The sequence below is a fragment of the Sorex fumeus genome, unplaced genomic scaffold (assembly GCF_029834395.1).
Source record: "Sorex fumeus unplaced genomic scaffold, SorFum_2.1 ptg000014l, whole genome shotgun sequence".
In the NCBI taxonomy this organism is placed as follows: domain Eukaryota; kingdom Metazoa; phylum Chordata; class Mammalia; order Eulipotyphla; family Soricidae; genus Sorex; species Sorex fumeus.
This window is the reverse complement of record NW_026606071.1, coordinates 20,702,501-20,725,295: the sequence shown is the minus strand read 5'-3', so window position 1 is coordinate 20,725,295 and position 22,795 is coordinate 20,702,501. Positions and strand designations below refer to the sequence as shown.

Genomic DNA, 22,795 nt, shown 5'->3' with positions numbered 1-22,795 from the left:
TTGGATGCACAATATGCACTGAGTCACTAGGAAATAATATAATCAAACACACTTTTTAGAGGTGAATGTTACTTACAATTTTCAAGTGTGAAAGATGTGAAGAGAAATCGCAACAAAGAATAATGCATCTGGGACCAGAGCAATGGTATAGTGGGTAAGGTGCTTGTCTTGTACCCAAGCAACTTTGGTTCAATCCCCGGTACCACATATAGTCACCTGAGCACAGAACCAGGAATAAGCCCCAAAAAACAAAAATAAAAGAATAATGCAATGAAAAAGGAATTTGCTTCTACAGCATGCAAATCAATTAAGAAAAAACAAATTTTAGACAAATGCCTCTGATAGTGATTACTTCTATTTTCAAATAAACGTATGACTATTAGGTCTGATTAATAAAATTGAATGAATACAGCGATAGCACAGCGGGTAGGGCGTTCGCCTTACAAGCGGCCAACATGGCCGACCCGAGTTCGATTCCTCCGCCCCTCTCGGAGAGCCCGGCAAGCTACCGAGAGTATTCGATATGCCAGACACAGTAACAACAAAGTCTCCAATGGAGACGTTACTGGGCCCGCTCGAGCAAATCGACGATCAACGGGAGGGCCTTTACCTTTACCTTACCTTTATTAATATAATACAATTTTTTTATACCAAGAATATCAAGTGAGAAGATTCAGCAAGTCTAAACTCCCAAGTATTTATAATTTATAAAACTTTAAGAACACATATAGTCTCTTTATATAGTTACACTTTGTAGAGCTGGAGAAACACTCTGGGTAGTTTTCAGGGAACCATGTGGTGGCATGGACTGAATCTGAGACTCTATACGAAGAGCCTCCATCTAGGACTTAATTATCTCCCCAGCTCCTGATCTGTAATCTTGATTATTTAACCACTGGTATGAAGTCGCTAAACTCAAAATGAAGTAGTAAAGTTACGGGGCCAGAAAGATAGAAAGCACAAGGGTTGATGCACTTACTTGCATGCAGCCACTTAGTTTGATCACTGACCCAATATAGTCCCCTGAGCATCACAAGTATGGGTCCAATAAAGTTAAGGCTAACATTTCAATTATAGTTAATAAGATATAGTTCAATGGCACTACATTGTTATCTCGTATTAGAAAAAGCACCACCAAGATTCAAGAAAACTACAAAAAAATAATCTTCTAGATGGGGTCTTCTTCATGGTTTGGATAGGTCACAGTTAAAAGACATCAAATGGTAAATATATTATCATATATGAACTAGGCAAAAAAACACAGAAAAATGAGGTAATAAGTTTAAAAAATACAGAGAATGTGCATTTGTTGAGTTTGGTTAAAATATTTAAGATAGTATTTAATATAGATTTTTAAATATTTAAATAGTAAAAAATATTTAAGAATGATCAATAGCCAGGACAAGAAGTTTCAGTTGCTGAGAGAACGGAGTCTAATTATTAGGCACGCAAGGAGACACTTAAAGAAAAACAACAGATTAAATTTAGAAAGGAAAAATTGTTTCATTTCTTTTATCAGGCAAAATCTATAATCTAAAGATGGACTTGAGAATTATCTGTAGAAGACAAACTTAATGATGCATTTTGAGGATATCAATCTTCACATAAATTATTTATGTAGTTTTATACTTAATACAGTTTATGCAGTTGCATTATTTCATTGGAAAACTGACAGATGCTATTCATTTTAAAATATAATTTGTAAAAGGAACTGAAAATTTTCATTAATAATTTACTTAGAAACACTAATATAAATATATAACCAAAGGTTGTATGCTTTTATATATATATATATATATACACATATACATATATATATTCTTTTGCTTTTTTTTTGGTCACACCTGGTGATGCACAGGAGTTACTCCTGACTCTGCACTCAGGAATTACTCCTGGCAGTGCTCGAGGGACCATATGGGATGCTGGGGCCCGGGACAGCCTCCCTTTTAGAAGCATAAAGCTTCCTTTCAATACTGGTTCTTTAGGAATAATTTTGTTTGTTTTGGGGTCACACCCTGCTGTTCTCAGGGATCACTCCTGGCAGTACTCAGGGGGCCACAAGTGTTGCTAAGGATCAAACATGGGTCAGCTGTGCAACGTAAGCGCCCTGCTCACTGTACTATTACTCCAGCTCCCCAAAGTGATTTTTATATGCCTACTATGGAGAAAAGAGGAAGCCTTTCTGATGCTACTGTTTTCTTGATTAATAACAAATAAAAACTAGACATTTTTCCTCTCCTACTAAGGTGTTTTGACCTAAAAAAAGGCATAGTGACCTAAAAGAAATTAATAGAAACTTTTCTGTACCTGACATGCGTTTTCCAAGCATAAAGCATTTTAAGCCACGGGGCCAAACTTCACTTTTATATACATTTTTTTTTTCCATGTTGGGTCACATGTAGCGATGCTCAGGGGTACTCTTAGCTCTGCACTCAGGAATTACTCCTGGCGGTGCTTGGAGGGCCAGATAAAGGGAACAGACAGAATGCCAGGAATCAAACTCATGTCAGTCCTGTGCAAGGCAAATGTCCTAACCACTGCATTATTGTTCCAGACTCAACTGTTATATGTTTTTAAAATGTTCATACCCTGATATGTTTTTCTTCTTCAATTTATATAAGCTATGTCAAACACTGCTGACTAGCAGAGTTGAAAATCTTTTGCATTCTCTAAGTGAGCAAAACTATGTGTTTTATATAAACTGAAACATATTTGACAAATAACACTGTACATTTATGTTTTAAAACTTGATCTCACTAGTTTCTAAAAGAAAATTTATAACTATCCATTACCAGATTGCTGTGATTTATAAATTTCTATTATGAGCAGTATCAAGAAACAAAAGCAGATGAAAAGTTATGCAAAGACAACAGTCAAGTCAAAATATTTTTTTCAACTGAAATATCTACCTGTTGTACCACTCTGATGACATTGCTAATTTATACTATTATACAATATGGAAACAGTTTTAATGATAACAACAATTTAACACAATCCCCTAAAGTAAATATTTCCAATGATTTTATCTGCTGAATCTTAATTTGGTGGCCAAATTAAAATTCAAAGAATATATTATTCTGTGAATAGTTCAAAACTATTTATTTAATAGACAAACTAATTTCTTCTTGACTGCTCTAGCATCCTCAAATATTTTTCTAAAAATTATCCATAATTAATTTTTTACTTTCTGGAAAAATATAAGAAATCAATCCTCTAACATGTAGTGTTAGGCTATTTAAGTCTATAAAAATCTTATCATTTGTGTTATAAAATACTGCTTGTTCAATTTTTCATCAAAAAAGCAACACAGTAAAATACCACAAATTTCCTAATGAGTTTAACTTTTAAAAATAATGTATAAATATTAAAAATAATATTGATAAACAATATTAAGTGACCTTAAAGATAAAGAAGATACCATAATTGAAAAGTCTCTGGACAAGGACCAGGAAGATGGTCTGGTGGTTTAAAGCACTGGCCTACAGTTCAAACCTCAATACTTCCAGCATACTCTGAGGATATTCCTGATAGTAAGTGATTCTGAGGAGAAAGGGCCTAGAAGATGGTGAGTGGTTTAGGAAACTCTAGAGCAAGAATGAGATTCTATGTTTAATCCCTGGAGTCATAGATGTGCCAAGGTGATCCTGACTGACCCCACTGTCAGGAGTCCCTGGAGAGGGTGTGATTTAAAACAAACAAACAAAAATCAACTCTGGGTAAACAAAGAAAAATATCCAAAATTTTGATAAAGAAACAATCCTCCAGGAAAATCAACATAGAAAATATTAAAAAAATCAGTTGAATTGTTTGGTTCACTTGAAACCTCCAATAAAGTGTAATCTATAGTGGTTTGTTTGGGGGTATTTTATTGCAAATTTCTTAAGTACTCAAAAAAGGAAATATTCAATTTATATATTTGTATATGTTTATACATATATCTGTATATTTATATATAGTACATGAAAATATAATACACATGTCTATTTTGCACTTGTTGGACCAATTTATTTCATGGCTAATTACCTAAAACATAATTGGTTGGTTTATTAAGAGTTTTAAATAACAGGAAAGAAAATTCTCCTGCAACTTTCATTTGGCGATGGCAGGAAGGTATACACAGCAATGCTCAGGGTTTACTCCTGGCTCTGTGTTCAGGGGTCACTCCTGACAGGCTTGGGGGGACCATGGGGTGCCGGGGATAGAAACCAGGTTAGCCACACACAAGGCAAGCATTACCCACTATATTATCTTTCTGACCCTGTAACTTTTAATTTGTCCTAACACAAATATTACTATTTTCTTTTTAGCTTTTTGGCCACACCCAGCAGTGATCAGGACATGCTCTGGCTCTGTACTCAGGGATCATTCCTGGCAGGGGTCAGGGGATCATATGGGGTGGTGAGGATCAAACCTGGGTCAACTGTGTGCAATACAAGTGCACTACTATCTTTTCAGCCCCAGATTAAATCTTTTGAAAGCTTTTCAGGATGATATCCTCTCCTTATAAATGTTTAACTCATTCACAGATTATAAAGAAAATATGAGAATTAAATAAAAGCTGCAGAAGAAAAATTTATTAAATATTGAACTAAAAGACAACTGGATATAAATAAATCTATGATTTGTGGAATCAAAAAGAATATTATGAAGATATTATAAAAACATTTTTCCCTGGCGACATTTTCTCTGGCGACAGAAACCTTATTAAATATCTAGCTATTCAGTCCTTAAAAAAAAAGTGCAGTTAACATAATGAATTTCTACATAATTTCAGAGGATTCATGAATTTTCCAAACCTATGCAATCTCAGATTAAGAACAGATGAAAGTATTTAAGCTCTCTGACTAACTCATATGATGACCTAGTAAAAACCTTGCAAAAACAATTTTGCTAACCGTCTTTTGAATTCTAAAAAATAATCAGTGGCTCAGTGATAGAACACTTGCCTTCCATGTGTGAGACCCTGGGTTTGATTCCCAGCACTGGCAAAAATCAGTGTCTTCTCAATCTGACATTCTAAATTACCGAAACAACTCTATCAGGCTTCCACTTTAATAACCTGAATAATTAATCATTTAACATAACAATAAAATATGCATAATAAAGTAAAAACCTAAAATTTATATGTAACATATAACAGAAATATATACTTCTCCTAAAATTAATATAACTAAGTGACTAGTTGCATGCGTTTTTAATTCACTCATCACAAAGAAATCCCAGGTAAAAATGTAATACATTTGGGTACCATTTCTAATTCTTCAAATTATTGGGGGTAAACAATATTTACTTAGTGCAAAACAAGTGAAAAAATTTTAAACTTTCAAGATACAAATTGTGCTGCAATACTATTTAAAGGATCCAAGTGTAGAAATCATAATAAGCATTTTATTTTTGTATAATAATAAAGAAACACATCTGTATGGTTTATATCTAGTTACTTATTTTCACTCAACCATTATTTTAAAATAATAAATATATTTCAGTAAATTCTCATTAGTAATGATCTATGTAGTAGCAGAACAAGCCAATGTACCAGTTTCAATAGTCCTAAATACAAAAATGTATGCAACAGATGCCTTTAAAATACTATCTTCAATCAAACTTCCACATAAATAAACATATTTTAATAAGGTAGTCAATAAATAGTAAAGCAATGAACTAAATATGATTTACTAGCTATGTCTCTTAACATTTATCTTATTTGTACCTTTATTAGAAATATCTTAAATTTTGTTATATAGAAAAATAAGCTGGTTTAATAAAATTTCTTTTTCTGAGAAGTTTGCTATTAAAAATGGATCGAATCATTAGTAATATGTGTCTTCTCATATTCACCTTTGTATAAACCAAAAATTGCTTCATCAAATTCAATAATGTAAACAAGGATTTTTTTTGCTTTAAGAACACACCCAGAAGTGCTTCAGGTGCTATTTGCAGAACCTGGGGATGCCAGAATCTAAACTGGGTTTCCTACATGCAAAGCATATGCATACCCATTGAATTATTAATTCAGCCCTACCTAGAATTTTTTCATGAAGAATAATATAACCAAAGCAAACACGTCAAGAAGTTAAGAGATGTGGTTAAAGTGACAAAGCAAGTTTAAGTTATTTAAAAACTTCTACTCAGTTAAACAGAAGATGAACAATCACTTGAAATCTTGAGTATTATATTCAGTTTCTCCAGCTGAAATCTGGCTGAGACGCTTGCTAGAGCCCCACAATTTTCGAGATAGCTGACCTGTTCGTACCTGTTAAAATAATTCAGAGAAATGAACTATCAGAGTTATTCATAAGAAGGGAAAAAGGAAATTGACACATAAGATAAAGACTTTATGAACTGCACCATAAATATTGATTACAGCCTGTGAGATAACTCAAAGAGCACACTTTGCATGCAGGAACTCATCTGATACCCCATGTCACATGGGCTCCCAGGTAAGATTACATGGACTCCTGTTAAATACCATACCAGGATTGGCTCCCAGATCATCACTGGGTATGGTATTCCCAGAAACAAAACCAACAAAAAATTAAAATCACAATTTTACATTATTAAATTGGAACCACTTAACACACTTCTCAGCATGTAAGAAATATTATTCGCTAACTGAACAGTGAATAAATAATTCTTTAAAAGTGCTCTGGTTAAAAAAAAACTATGTGAAAATAATTTTTCCATATAATCATACTGTTGAAATAACTTCCTCAAGCAGAATAAATTTTATAATGGTGATTCATCAGATACCACTTCCGTGTGTGTAGGAAGGGGTCAACATCCAGCGGTGCTCCTTGCTATGTTCTAGGAGGTTGCTCACTGCAATGCTTGGCAGACAGGTGCTTAGTAATGGTCAAAATGTATTGTAGGGGTCAAAATAATTTGAAACCTATACCTTTTATTATAGTCCCTGTCCAGGGTACATTTGCTGGAGTTAACAAAAGATAAGCCTCATGCACAGACATTGTGACAAATTTGTTCTGTAGTTTCACATCCAGAAAGATTATTTCCATTAGTCTATGCCACTTGAACATCTGATTTATAAATACAATTTTATACTGATAGTATAACATACAAAACCAATAAAAATTCAAAATCACACATCAATCAGAATGTTGATCTTTTAGATAAAACAGATCTTCAAATAAGTATTTTCCTAACTAAATATTATGAATGTATTTGATTTCTACACTACCACAGAAAATTATATTTCATACAAGGTTCCAGATGTTCAATTAGACTATTTACTCCAGTAGATCTGCAATTCAACAAATATGTACAAAAAAATCTAAAAATATTAAAATTAATGGGCCAGAGAGAGAGTGCAGAGGGAGGTCAAGGTGCTTGCCTTGCATGTGGCTGATCCCAGTACCTCCTATGGTCCTCTCTATGCCCTGCCATGAGAACGGAACCAAGGTGCTGTCACATAATGCCAATACTATCTTTTCAGTTCATAATACCAATTTTTTAAAGAAATCATATATAACAGTTGTTAATTTTTTAGAGTTCAGTCAGAACAGAAACTGACTGCTGGGAGACAATTCAAGAGGTTGAAGTGCACACTTTTTATGTGGGAGTTCTGAGCTGTGATTTCTGGCACCTTCTTGGTACCCCAGCAGTGCTAGGAGCAACATGCAAGCACCAAAACAGGAACCTCTCAGCACCACCAAATGTGGCCCAAGAAAACAAAACAAAAACAACAACAAATACAAGCCAGAAACTTATAGATTACCTAAGGTAGGGGGAAGTCAGACAAAGTCAAAAGACATCCGAGTAAACCACAGAAACTGAATCATACTCAGGATAAAGGAAAAGCAGAGTTTTAAAGTAATAACCAAATTATCAAAGAAGAGGAGGGCAATATTTATATGGGATACTTACTAATATATCATATAAATGGAATATTATGGGAGGGAAACTCGAGATATTCGTGGTGGGAAATGTACACTGGTGGAGGGATAGGTGCTGGAACACTGTACAACTGAGACCCAATCACGAACAGCTTTATAATGGTCTATCTCATGGTGACTCAATTAAAAAAAAAATAGCTAAGGGACAAGGTACCTATGATCTATTATGAGTTAGTAACCACTGTTTCTCTTATTATTTAATACTGTTTTCTCTGAAATAATTCTTAGAGATGTCATACTTTGTATTTCTCAGAAGAGAAACTAATAATGTTTAACAAATTTAAACAAAAATATTTAATGCATAATATGATTCTAATAGAACACATTTTCTAGAATTACTAAATTACTGGAAGCATAGTCATTAAATTTTGCTAGAAAGAATGTTAGATTTATAACATCTGAATTTTTAGTAATGGATAAACCACTGGTAACTTATTTAGAATTAGCACATTATATGGGATATTTAATTAGATAACTTATTTAGAATTAGCACATTATATGAGATATTTGCAAGGTAAGGCATCCCATATGGCGCTTTCAAAAAAGATAAATGACATACACATACTGGGCAGTTAATTAAACTAAGAAATTTTATTATGTAACTATTTTGCGTGTGCATATTGCTGATGATCAAACCCACCATATACTTAATCATTGAGCAACATTTCCAGTTCTATTATTTAATTTTTTAATAATGGCCTTTATGGGGACGAAGACATAGTACAGTGGGTAGGCACTTGCATTCATGTGGCTGACCTGGGTTCGATCCCTGGCATCTCATTTGGTCCCCTGAACCCCACCAGGAGTAATCCCTGAGTAACAAAGCCAGGAGTAACCTCTGAGCACTGCCAGGTGTGGCCCCCTCAACCCCATCTTAAAAAAAAAATGGTCTTTATGTATTAAAAATCCAAGTAGCAGTCTTAAGTCTATATTTGAAAATAGAACAAAAGAACTTTGTTATTCATATAGAGAAACAGAAATTATCAAATATGTGCTTTCAGTTATAAACATCATTCATGATAACTAATTTGACCTCCAATGAATTTTCACACCTTTAAAAAAATATTTTAATGTTTATCCTTAATAAGCTGAAATGGAGGCCAAAAATCCATCGTAGCTTTTACCTCAGCTGGTTTGCCAACCCCGACTACAATCAATTTGCCATCTTCTAATCCAACAAGAATATGGCTGTACTCTTTGGTTACACAAATACAGTGGATAGGCACTCGCATGAATAATGGGTTGATGCTGAGATTCAAGCTAGAAGAGAAAATACATATGATTACATAAACACACATGTATTAATTGAATTTATAGCAAGAATAATTTCCTAATGTTAATTTAATGATCACCTAGTTTTTCAGAATTAGAACTTAAGATTCAGAAATTTTGACTCACACAAGAGTCGACATTTATAGCATTACTAAAATATTCAATATATCTTATCTTTATTTCCAACATGTTTTTCTTCTAACCATATAAAAGAGTTATTTTCACCTTGGTGATTGGTAAGTGAAAACTGGATAAAAAGGGCAAAAATCAAGTGTGTGTGTGTGTGTGTGTGTGTGTGTGTGTGTGAATGTGTAGAGAAGGTGAGTGTAAGACTGGTCTATTTGCTTTCTTAAAGTAGCAATATTAAAAAAATCAATATAAAATATACAATAAAATAGTAGCATTGAGCACTATCCTCCCGTTCATTGATTTGCTTGAGCAGGCACCAGTAACGTCTCACAACAAACTGTGAGAGTTGTTGTTACTGTTTTTGGCATATTGAATATGTCACGGGGAGCTTGCCAGGCTTTGCCAGGTGGCTTGCCAGGTGCTCTGAGAGGGGCGTAGAAATTGAACCCAGGTCAGCGATGAATAAAATAGTAAATATTAAATATATAATAATATATAAACACACTAACCCATTACAAAAAAGGTCTGTGACTAACATTCATTTATTTTTATGGAAGTCACTTCTAGCAGCTGTAGGCTCAGGGAGAATAGGTCTAACAGTTTGGTGTTCTGACCCGTAAAAACTCAGGGACCAACAGGACCTCATGTGGTGGGATTTAGCAGTCATGTAGTACCAGAAATAGAACTCAGGGCCTTGTGTATGACCAGCATGCAATCACTTGACCTACTCCCCCAACCCCCTACTCCAGCTTTTATAGTTTTTATGGTTAAAAAAGCAAGAATCCTACTATATAGATATAACATTCTAGATCAGTATTTTCTAAGTCACCAATATTTGAAAGAAAAAGTTCTGAAAAATTAAAAACAAAGGGTCCAGAGAGATAGTTCAGCTGGTAAGAAGCTTGCTCTAGCACTGTTTATAATAGCCAGAATCTGGAAACAACTTGAGTTCCTGAGAACAAACAACTGGCTAAAGAAACTTTGGTACATCTAAACAATGGAATACTATGCAGCTGTTAGGAATGATGAAGTCATGAAATTTGCTTTTAAGTGGATGGTCATGGAGAGTATCATGCTAAGTGAAGTGAGTCAGAAAGAAAGGGAAAAACATAGAATAACTGCATTCATTTGTGGAATATAAAATATCATAATAAAAGACTAACATCCAAGGACAGTATAGACAGAACCAGGAAGATTGCTCCACAGTTGGAAGCTTGCCTTGTGAGGTGGGGGGAGAAGGCAGCTGGGACAGAGAAGGAATCACTAAGTTAATGATGGTTGCAGGGATCCCTTGGGGTGGGAGATGTGTGCTGAAAGTAGGTAATGGTCCAAACATGATGGCCTATCATTATCTGTACTGCAAACCATAATGCCCATATGGAGAAAGAGAGTAATCAGGAAACCATCTGCCATAGAGGCAAGGGGCAGGGTGGGATGAGGGCGGGTGGTGGTGGTGGGGGGGATACTGGGGACACTTTTAGTGGAAAATGTACACTAGTGGAGGATGGGTATTCAATCATTGTATAACAAAAAACAAACATGAAAGCTTTGTAAGTGTTGCTCACAGTGATTCAATTAAAAACAAAAAAAAAAAAGAAAAGAAGAAGAAATTTGCTCTATATAAAGAATAAAGACTTCTAGAACATATATACAAATTCTAGGTCAGTGTTTTCCTAAGTATAAAATATCTAAATTTTTTTTTCTTAAAAATATAGGGATCACTCAATGCCTCTTTTGGAAACCACAACACCCAAAAGAAGAGAGAGAGAGAGAGAGAACAAAAGGGAATGCCCTGCCACAGAGGCAGGGTGGAATGGGGGAGTGGGGGATGGGAGAGATACTGGGACCCGTGGTGGTGGGAAATGGGCATTGGTGGAGGGATGGGTATTTGATCATTGTATAATTGAAACCCAAGCACAAAAATTTGTAGTCTACAACTGTACCTCATGGTGTCTCACTAATAAAAATTAAAAAAAATATATATATATAGGGATCAGAAGCTAGGGCTATAGCACGGTGGGTAGGGCATTTGCTTTGTATGCAGCCGGCCAGAGTTTAATTCCCAGCATCCTATATGGTCCCCCGAGCACTGCCAGGAGTAATTCCTGAGTACAGAGTCAGGAGTAACCCCTGAGCATCACTGGGTGTGACCCAATAAGAAAAAAGAAAAAAAATATATACATAAGGGATCAGAGAAATATTTCAGCAGGTAAGAAGCTTGCTTTGCATGTGGGTGACCTGGATTTGATTCCTGATAGCACATATGGCTCCCATCACATGATGTGAAAACAGGGCTAAAAGTAAGCCCTGAGCACAGCTAGGTGTGGCCCCCAAACCAAAATAATAAATGAATAAAATAAAAGGTCAAAGAAGGAAATCACATACAAAGGAGCACCCCTTAGATTCACAACAGACCTATCAGAGGAAACCCTCCAAGCCCGAAAGCAATGGTGGGATATAGTGAAAAAAGTCACTGAAATGAACACTTCACCAAGAATACTCTATCCGGATAAACTCACTCAAACTCGAAGGAACGGTACACTATTTTGTGGATAAACAACGGCTCAGGAACTTCATAGACTCAAAACCAAACCTAAAAGAAGGGCTAAAGGGGCTTCTATAAGACAAGACAAACCCTACAAGCACAACAGACCCCTACAGAAAGGTGATACAAAACCCCATAACAATAATCTTTCTCAATGTCAACGGTCTAAATTCACCAATTAAGAGACACGGTCACAGTCACGGCCGTCCTGTTGTTCACTGATTTGCTCAAGCAGGCCCAGTAACGTCTCTATTTTGAGACTTGTTGTTACCGTATTTGGCATATTGAATACATCAAGGGTAGCTCGCCAGGCTTTGCCGTGCAGGTGAAATACTCTCAGTAGCTAGCCGGGCTCTCCAAGAGGGGCAGAGGAATCAAACCCGGCTTGGCCGGGCTGGTTGTGTGCAATGCAAACGACCTACCACTGTGCTATCTCTCCAGCCCCAATTAAGAACACAGATTTGCAAAATGGATTCAGAGACAGAACCCAACACTCTGCTGTCTACAAGAAACTCATCTGAACAGTCAGAGCAAACACAGACTCAAAGTTAAAGGATGGAAAACAATTCTGCAAGCAAACAGCTCCCTCTAAAAAGCTGGGCTGGCCATACTAGTGTCCAACAACAACAATTTCAGGTTGAAAAAGATTAGGAGGGACAGCGAAGGCCATTTTCTATTCATCAAGGGATACATACAACAGGAAGAAATCGCACTCTCAAATGTATACACACCTAATGAGAGAACTGCTAAATATGTAAAACAACTGCTAACAGATTTTAAGGAGGACATTGCTAGCAACACAATAGTACACAATGGAGTACTATGTAGCTGTTAGAAAAGATGAAGTCATGAAATTTACATACAAGTGGTACTACATGGAAAGTATCATGCTAAGTGAAAGGAGCAGAAAGAGAGGGACAGACATAGAAAGATTGCATTCATCTGGGGAACATAAAGTAACAAAATAGGAGATTAACACCCAAGAATAGTCAAGATAAGTACCAGGAGGTTCACTCCATGGCTTGGAGGCCAGTTGCACATGCTAGGGGAAAAGGCAGCTCAGATAGAGAAAGCAGCACCAAGTAAAGGGTGTTGGGAAGATCCTCCCAGGATGGGAGATGCATGCTGAAAGACTATAGACCGAATATGACTGCCACTCAATGTCTCTTTTGCAAAACTCAGCACCCAAAAGGAGAGAGAACAAAAAGGAATGCCCTGCCACAGAGGCTGGGTGGGATGTGGGGGATGGAGGGGGTGAGAGGGATACTGGGATCATTGGTGGTAGAGAATGGGCACTGGTGGAGGGATGGGTACTCGATCATTGTATAACTGAAACCCAAGCATAAAAATTTGTAAGTCTACAACTGTACCTCATGATGTTTCACTAATAAAAATTAAAAAACAAAAAACTATACTTACAAAGTGGTAGTATTTAAAACAATGTGGTACTGGAATAAAGACAGATCTTCAGATCAATGGAATAGAACTGAAAACTAAAAGACAGATCCTTTGGTCAGTTGTTCTTCAATACAAGAGCAAAAATATGAAGTGGAGCAAGCAAGGAAAGCCTCTTGAATAGGAGGTGTTGGGAAAACTGAGCCACGTGCAAAAAAAAAATTGCAGGCCTTTTTCTAATGCCATTCATAAAAGTCAAATCAAAAATAAAACCAGATATAAATATTGGATACAAATCCTTAAAATACATAGAGGAAAAGATATGAACTCTCTGTGACACTGAATCTAGAACCATCTCTAAGCATGAAATACCACTGGCCAAGCAAGTGGACACAAAGATAAACAAAGGGAACAACGTTAAAAAAAGAGAAGCTCTTGTACTTAAAAGGAAACAATGACCAGAATATAAAAACAGCTCACAATTGTAATACCATTCACGACAGACAAAATCTGTAAACAACCAAGTGCCGGAGGACAGACAAATGGATAAAGAAGCTATGGTACATAAGTACAGTGGAATACTACTTGGCTGAAAGAAAAGATGAAATAATGCAATATGCTGATACATGGATGGAGCTGAGGTATCATACTGAGTGAAATGACATGAAATGAGAAGGGAGAGGGACAGATACAAAATAATCTCACTCATATGTGGGATATAAAGAAATATAGTAGGGAAATAACTAAAGCCCAAGACAACAGAAACAAAGAGCAGAAGAACAGGTCCTCAGTAGGAAGTTTGCCACCAGGGAGAAGTGGGGCAGTAGGCCAGGGAAGGACCACAGTGACAATGACAGAGGGAAGTGTTCACTCTGGATGAGGACTGCGTGTTGGAAAGAGGTAAAGTGATGTGCATGGTAGTCTATCAGTAACAGCATCATAAACCACAATGCCTAAAAGGAAAAAAAAAACAACAAGTGTATGTCATAGAGGCAGGATGTGTGGTGAGAAGGAAACTGAAGACATCGTTGGTGGAGTAAAGTGGTAAAGGGACTGGTGTTGGAACATTATACATCTGAGATTCAATCGTGAATAAATTCGTAATTTGGTGATTCATGGTGATTCAATAATAAAAAGTCATGTATGCATTTTTTTATTCATCCAAAAAGACTTTGGCTACTCTGATTTTTTTTTTTACAGTACCTATAAATGTTCACAAAAAACAACCCAAAAGATTTTAAGTCTATTAGCTAACGTTTAGTCTCAGTGCTTCCCTTTTCTTTAGTATAACTTCAGTAATTCTCATTTACCTGTAGAGATCTCTGATGGACAGGAACCCTTGTAAGCTGCCCATGACAATGTGTTCTCCAATTATGCATAAGTCTGATAGTTGTTCTGTCAGGACTTGAGACCCTAGATATTTGCCATTTATTGAAAACAGATGTAATGCATTCTTATCCTGTAAAGTTTAAATGAAGACATTTTAATAACCACAAATTAAAACTGAATTAAAACAATAGCACAGCAGGTAGGGCATTTGCCTTGCACGCAGCCAACATGGCCGACCCGAGTTCGATACCTCTGCCCCTCTCGGAGAGCCCGGCAAGCTACAGAGAGTATCTCGCCCGCATGGCAGAGCCTGGCAAGCTCCCCGTGACGTATTCGATATGCCAAACACAGTAACAACAAAGTCTCCAATGGAGATGTTACTGGGCCTGCTCGAGCAAATCGATGAACAGCGGGAGGACAGTGACAGGACAGTGACAGAATGAGAATTAAAACCATGAAGACAGAATGATTACAGGGCTTAAAATTTTAGAATAAATATCAGATATATTGAAAGAGAAGATGTGTCAACAACATTATGAATATGACTCAAAATCAGATTACTACGTAAATAAGCGCTAAGAATTCTCACACATCCAAAATAACTGAAACCTCATTCAGTTGCAAACAACTCCGCGTTCTTAAAATACATACAACATTTTCTTCATCTTTTACCACCGGAAGGAAAATAAACATGTAAAAGTTTAGCTGTATACTTATACCAGGTTTTATTTCAAATCATTTAAATTTATAATTTCCACTTCAGCTTAATAAAGCTCCCCCCCAAAAAAGAAATTATTTTGAAACAATGTATTATATAGGTCAACAAAAATCTCCTTAAATACTAAGATGAGCCCCAAATGGTGGTGAGGGGTCCATCTAATGGTAAAGGGTAATAATGAAAAGATGTTTTATTCCCAAGTTTCAGCAACAAAAAAGCAAGGAAGGAGGGGCTGGAGCAATAGCACAGCGGGTAGGGCGTTTGCCTTGCACGCGGCCAACCCAGGTTCGATTCCCAGCATCCCATATGGTCCCCCGAGCAACGCCAGGAGTAATTCCTGAGTGCATGAGCCAGGACTAACCCCTGTGCATAGCTGGGTGTGACTCAAAAAGAAAAAAAAAAGGAAGGAAAGGAGGGAGGGAAGGAAGGAGGGAGAACCAATTTAAAATATGATAAATACAGTGTTCTTGGATTGGAAAGCTAGTACAGGGCAGTCCTTGTCAAGCAAGAAACCAATCCCAGTTGGGCAGTTCTGAAAACAATTCTTGAACAAAGAGCCAGGAGTAAGAGAGCAAGAGAGCAAGCGAGAATGGAAAAGCACCTGCCATAGAGGCAAGGTGAGGGCATGGGTTGGTCTGAGGGAAACTGGGGAGACTGGGTGGGAAATGTACACAAGTGAAGGGAGGGGTGTTAGAATCTTGTATGACCTAAACCCAATCATGAACAACTTTGTAACTGTGTATCTCAACGTGATTTAATTAAAAAACATTGTAGCACTGTCCTCCCATTGTTCATCCACTTGCTCGAGCAGACACAAGCAACGTCTCCATTATGAGACTTCTTGTTACTGTTTTTGGCATATCGAATATGCCATGAGGAACTTGCCAGGCTCTATTGTTCAGGTGGGATACTCTCGGTAGCTTGCTGGGCTTTCTGAGAGGGACTGAGGAATCGAACCCAGGTAAACCGAATGCAAGGCAGACTCTCTACCCGCTGTGCTATCGCTTAATTAAAAAAAAAAAAAAAGACCAATAGTAGCCTCTGAATGCAGCTGGTAAGACCCAACCTCTACCCACTAAATAAACAAATAAATATGGTGTTCTTTGCTTCTTAAAAATGCTTTAATTGGGGCCAAAAAAGATAATCCAGTTGGCTAAGGGGCTTGCCTTGCATGTAGCTGACCTGAGTTTCATCCCCATATTGTCCCCTGTGGCCACCAAGAATGATTCCTATGTGCAGAGCCAGAAGTAACCCCTGAGTATTGATGGCCTCACTGATCTCACCCTCCCTCCTCACAATCCCCACCAAAAAAAAAAAAAGACTCATATGTGGGAAAGAAACAAGAAGGTTATAATCTATGTCCACCTCATGAAAATGGTATAAGTATACCTTTAGTGTATTCTTTTCTTCAATGCTCGAGTAGATGACAATATGTCCTTCCAAAGATATAGCCAAATTTGGAATGGTTAGGAGGAGAGAACTCTCACAAGGTGGCCGTAAAGTCCTCATATATTGACCTTTTTGAATGCTGTGTATTATCACAGTGCCATCCTACAGAAAAAAAAATATATTAGAAAACAAATAGAACAAAGGAAAAAAAAAAAGAGAAAATAAAGTGAGTCAAATAAAAGAAAATGTTGGAAAGGAACCGAGAGAATTATTATCCTACTAACGACACATGTAGTTTAGGAACAAATCCAACCTTGAAATCTCAAATAGTATTTTAGTTTGTCAAATGTCATCTTGCTCATATGGGTCTCTAAGCCCACCAAGAATGACCCCTAAGCAGAGAGCCAGGAGTGAATCCTGAGCACAGCCATGTACGGCCCCCAAATGCCCTCTTTCTTAAACAAAACCAATAGAAATAACAAAACAGAATCCAGCCCAAGTTTTCTTCCTTTTGTTCTGATCTACTTTTGCAAAGTTTTACACCAACAATATGCAGAAAAAAATTATTATTTCCCTTTTTTTTTCTTTTTGCTTTTTGGGTCATACCCGGTGATGCACAAGGATTACTCCTGGCTCTTCCACTCAGGAATTATTTCTGGCGGTGCTCAGGGGACCATATGGGATTCTGGGAATCGAACCCAGACCAGCCACATGCAAGGTAAACCTGCCCTACCCACTATGCTATTGCTCCAGCCCCTAAATTGTTATTTCTTAAAAGTGCAGTCTTACCCTTGATCCTGACACTGCCATGTCTAGCTCAGTGCTGATGCCGACACTCAATACTTCATCAGTATGTCCATAAAGAATCTGAAAGGGTTTCGATGCTAAGCCCACAGGAACACCTCCCTAATATTGAAATAGAAAAGCAGAGTCTTGTAAGTCTTTTTTTGGTTATTGTTACAAAAAAAAATTCTACTGCATTTAATTGTCTAAGTACTTAACTTCACAACTAGTTATTATAAAGTCTATTCATAATAGATTTATTCTTGTGTTTCTCCTTGGATTCTCTATTCAAAAGTCAAAAATCTTAACTTGAATGATTAAAAGTTGCTAGTTTTGCCATAATACCCAAAAGGAGAGAGTAAAAGAGAACGTGTCTGTCACAGAGGTGGGGGTGGGGGGTGGGGGGGTGGCAGGAAGGATATGGGAACATTGGTGGTGGAGAATGGGTACTCGATCATTGTATAACTAGAATGTAATCACAAAAGTTTTTAAGTCTGTAACTGTACCTCACTGTGATTCATTAAAAATAAAAATAAATAAAATAAATGTTTGCTAGTTTTGAATTAAGAGGTACATCATTTGCCCTTTTAACCTATAAACTTATTTTTTTTTTTCCAAAGACACTTTTGTATTAGAGGGGATGTGGGGAGAGGAAAAAAGGAAAACATTTGTATTTTGTCTCTCAATATTTTCACTTTTCTATTTATTATTCACTATAAATTTAGCTTTCCAGCCACTTGGGCCGAACTTCACGCAGGAGTAAAGTCCCATGAAACTCAGGTAATGTGGAACTTTGTGACCTTGGATTCTGGACTCAGTGGGACCCGGGAGCAGAGATCCTCTGCCTGCTTCCCCTAGTCTCCAGTGATGCAGGGGTCACACCCATAAGCCACACCCTGCCAGCACCAGATAACTTTCTCATCAACCACCCTTCAGAACTCATGGCTGCTCCTCCCAGACGGCAGTATAAAATGAGACCCCCATAGCCATGCCACAGCACTCTGCGCCGGGCTGTTTTCACTCGGAGCACCCCAAAGGTAGGCAAGCAAGAGCCCTCCCCGCCACAAGGGACCTAGCCCCAGCAGCCCACCTCCACTACCCAACTGCTGCCATGCTACAGGTCGCTTTCTGGACCACACTGCTGAGACACATCTTAAGATACTTTCTATCCATTTTCCATGATTACCACACCAAGTTTGATGGAGTTTAAACAGTAGGCAACAAATCAGAGAGAGAAATATATATATATATATATATATATATATATACACATATATATATATATATATATATACACGCCCTCTCAAAGAGCCCGGCAAGCTACCCAGAGTATCCCGCCCACACGGGTACAGCCTGACAAGTTCCCCGTAGCACTATTCTATATGCCAAAACCAGTAACTATAACAGGTCTCATTCCCCTGACCCTAAAAGAGCCTCCAATCGTTGGGAAAGACGAGTAAGGAGAGGCTGCTAAAATCTCAGGGCTGGGATGAATAGATGTTACTTGCGTCCAGTAAAGTAAATTGACGAACAATGGGATGACAATTATACAGTGAAATTTAGCGCTGTTCTAACTCATCCTTTATTACTTTATTTTTGTTTGTTTGTTTTTTCTTTATTACTTTAATGATAAAAAAAAAGTGTACCTGAGCTCAGTTCAGATGATCCCAATCTTGTTGGCGACATTAAAGGAACTATAGCCAGGAACCCATCAAACAACCCTTCTTTCTTTCAGGTCTGATCAAGGTATTGATCTTGACCACATCAAATTCACAGAAATTCTCAAAACAACTGATCTAAACTAGAGTATTTAAATATGATTACCTGTTGCATTATTTGCCATATCATACATGTAGTGTCTCTGGATCCAGATATCAAATGTATACCACAGTAATCTATAGCTAAACAAGTAACAATATCTGTAAGAAAAAGAAATTCAAATAAAATAGTTTTGTTTTACTGAAAAGGAACTTTAAAGGCAACTCTAGTTTATAAACAAAATAATACTAAACACATTTGTTGGAGAAAGAAATTCATAATGATGTCTCCCCCGGCCCTCAATGACATCTAACAAGCATCAGGGAAGAATGATGCAGAAACAATGATTTTATCACTTAGGAGAAATTTCTTTGATCACTTTTTTAATTTTTGCTTTTCAGATCACACTCAGCAATGCTCAAGAGTTACTCCTGGCTCTGCACTCAGGAATTACTCCTGGCAATGTCCTGGGACCATACAGAGAGCCAGAAAATGAACTCAGGTTTGCTGCATGCATGGCCAGTGCATTATCTCTCCAGTACTGATAAATGTTTTACTTTTATATTAAAGACTAGGACACTATGAACCAAGTTAAACTATATATTCAATTATTTGATCTCTCTTAGGTTTCACCATTAACAAATAGGGGCTGAAGCAATAGCACAGCGGTAGGGCGTTTGCCTTGCAGGCAGCCAACATGGCCGACCCGAGTTCGATTCCTCTGCCCCTCCTGGAGAACCCGGCAAGCTACCGAGAGTATCTCGCCCGCACGGCAGAGCCTGGCAAGCTACCCTTGACATATTCGATATGCCAAACACAGTAACAAGTCTCATGATGGAGACGTAACTGGGCCCGCTCGAGCAAATCGATGAACGGGAGGACCATGACCGTGACATTAACAAATAAGGCAACTCATGTTACTTAACTATGACAGAGTACAGAGTTACTACCATTTTGTCTTAAAATTCTTATTTCCACCAGGCAATTTGGAGGTAGGATGGTCTGAGAGGCTAGGATCACATGGCAGTGTGTTTAGAGGTCACTTGGGATAATACTTTGTAAAAAAACACAGTGCTGGGGCTGGAGTGATAGCAAAGCGGGTAGGGCATCTGCCTTGCACGAGGCCTACCCGGGTTCAATTCCCAGCATCCCATATGGTCCCCTGAGCACCGCCAGGAGTGATTCCTGAGTGCAGAGACAGGAGTAGCCCCTGAGCATCATCAGGTGTGACCCAAAAAGCAAAAAAACAAAAACAAAAACAAACAAAAAAACCCCACAGTGCTGTAGATCAAACCTGGGTCTCCAACATGTAAACCATGCGTTCAGCACATTGAGCTATCTTTGTAACCCCCAGATAATTAAAAAAAAAAAACTTTTCATAGGGGTCAGAGAAAAAGTAGAGTATAAGGCACTTGCTTTGCATGCAGCTGACCCATGTTCAATCCCTGACACCACATTATGGTCCCCAGAACCCCACCAGGAGTGATCCATGAGTGCAGAGCCAAGAGTAAGCCTTAAGAACCATTGGGTGTGGCCCAAAACCAAAATAATTACTTGGTCTACCATCTTTCAGACATTATTAAGGTATATTTAATTATATGATGCTTTAGTATGCCCAAAATACACTAGCTAGTCTTTTGTTTGTTTTTTGGGCCACACTGAGCAGTGAAAAGAGCTTACTCCTGGCTCTGGTCAGGAAACGCTCCTAATAGCTCAGAATACCAGAAGTGGTGCAGAGACTGAACCCAGGTCAGCCCTGTGCAAGGCAAGTGGCTTACTATTACTCCAATCCCATGTTAGACTTTTGTGGGGAGGGGATTAGTTTTCTGTTTACTTTTGGATCACACTGGGGATAGAGTCTGGGTTGGTTGCATACAAGGCAAGCACCCTACCCACCGTATTTTTTCCAGCTCCACACTAGATATTCTTAGAAAAAGTATATAAAAGTTCCTAAAACTATTATATAAAAAATTTCAATTTGTGGAGTTCATGCCCAATTCAATCAGCTAATCAATGGCTGAATAAATAGCAAATACTACAAAAAATATTGGATGTAATCAAAGTAGAGAGAGAGTAATGAGGAAATCATCTGCCCCACAGGTAGGGGGAGGACGTGGGATGGGGGGTATACTGGGGTGGTGGAAAATGGGTACTGGTGAAGGAACGGGTGTTTCATTGTATGACTGAGACTTAAACCCAAAAGCTTTGTAACTGGTCTCACTGTGATTCAATAAATAAAATTATAAAAAAGGAAAAAAAATTCAATCACAAATTTAATATTCTTATAAATAAAATGTAATAACTATATAAATTAGAAAATATATAGAACTTTTTTCTCTTTTTGAAAGAGAAGTGCTTACCCATATGTCTGATATTGTGTGAAATAATTTTGCCTTTTGTAAGTGACATCACTTGAATGCTATTATCCCAGTGCCCAGCACTGAAAAGCAACTTCGCATCATGTGATACTATAAATAGTTTAGAAGTGATCTCCAATCCTGGAGCAAAAGGATGATTCATACTACGCTGTGTTCTGCAAACACAATAAATTATTAGCCTTTTTATTAAAAACATCACTTACACCAATAACTTCAATCTTTCTAAAAATGATATAAATATTATGCCTATTCAACTACTCAATTTGAAATGTCTACTAATAATGTTAAAGAATTTAAAAATATATTAATGTTACATTAAATATTTTTAACTAAATAATACCACTCAAACTCATAGTCTCAAGGATTATGAACAGTGAAATCAGTATTGGTTAAGGTGTACAAATACTTAAACCTAGCTTTCAAAGCTCATTTATTAGGTTGTCAATTATGTAAATAGTTTCAAAGTTTAAAGACAAGATATACCAAGAACAAAAAGTCAGAAATAAAGTGAAATCAAGGGTCTGCTTTATAGGCAGCTAGAAGTATAACTACTAATACTCATTAAGATTATTATCTGTCTCTGACTGGTTAAAGAAACTTTGGTGCATCTACATAATGGAGTACTATGTAGCTATTAGAAAAGATGAAGTCATGAAATTTACATACAAGATACTACATGGAAAGTATCATGATAAGCGAAATGAGTCAGAAAGAGAGAGACAGACATAGAAAGACTGCATTCATCTGGAGAACATAAAGTAACAAAATAGAAGACTAACACCCAAGAATAGACTAGATAAGTACCAGGAGGCTTACTCCATTGCTGGGAGGCCAGCCGCACATCCTAGGGGAAAAGGCAGCTCAGATAGAAGAGAGCACCAAATAAAGGGTGTTGGGAGGATCCTCCCAGGATGGGAGAAGCATGCTGAAAGTAGACTGTAGACCGAACATGATTGCCACTCAATGCCTCTTTTGCAAACCACAACAACCAAAAGGAGAGAGAGAACAAAAGGGAATGCCCTGCCACAGAGGCTGGGTGGGATGTGGGGGGGGGAGGGGTGAGAGGGATACTGGGATCATTGGTGGTGGAGAATGGGCACTGGTGGAGGGATGGGCACTAGATCACTGTGTAACTGAAACCCAAGCACAAAAATTGTAAGTCTACAACTGTACCTCATGGTGTTTCACT

At 37.4% G+C, this 22,795-nt stretch overlaps 1 protein-coding gene across 5 annotated transcripts in view; it reads right to left on the bottom strand.

Annotated features, from left to right (window-relative positions):
* Window positions 1–4,559: 4,559 nt before the first annotated feature.
* Window positions 4,560–22,795, bottom strand: part of NBEAL1 (neurobeachin like 1) — a 174,807-nt gene continuing 156,571 nt past the window's right edge. For all 5 annotated transcript variants that reach the window (XM_056111674.1, XM_056111676.1, XM_056111677.1 and 2 more), the window contains 7 exons: window positions 21,589–21,761; window positions 19,295–19,389; window positions 17,477–17,593; window positions 16,688–16,849; window positions 14,562–14,710; window positions 9,035–9,170; window positions 4,560–6,253 (listed from right to left, as the gene is read on the bottom strand). In XM_056111674.1, the coding sequence (XP_055967649.1) occupies window positions 6,152–6,253; window positions 9,035–9,170; window positions 14,562–14,710; window positions 16,688–16,849; window positions 17,477–17,593; window positions 19,295–19,389; window positions 21,589–21,761 (934 nt within the window). In that variant the 3' untranslated portion in view covers window positions 4,560–6,151. The remainder of the gene's footprint in view (window positions 6,254–9,034; window positions 9,171–14,561; window positions 14,711–16,687; window positions 16,850–17,476; window positions 17,594–19,294; window positions 19,390–21,588; window positions 21,762–22,795) is intronic.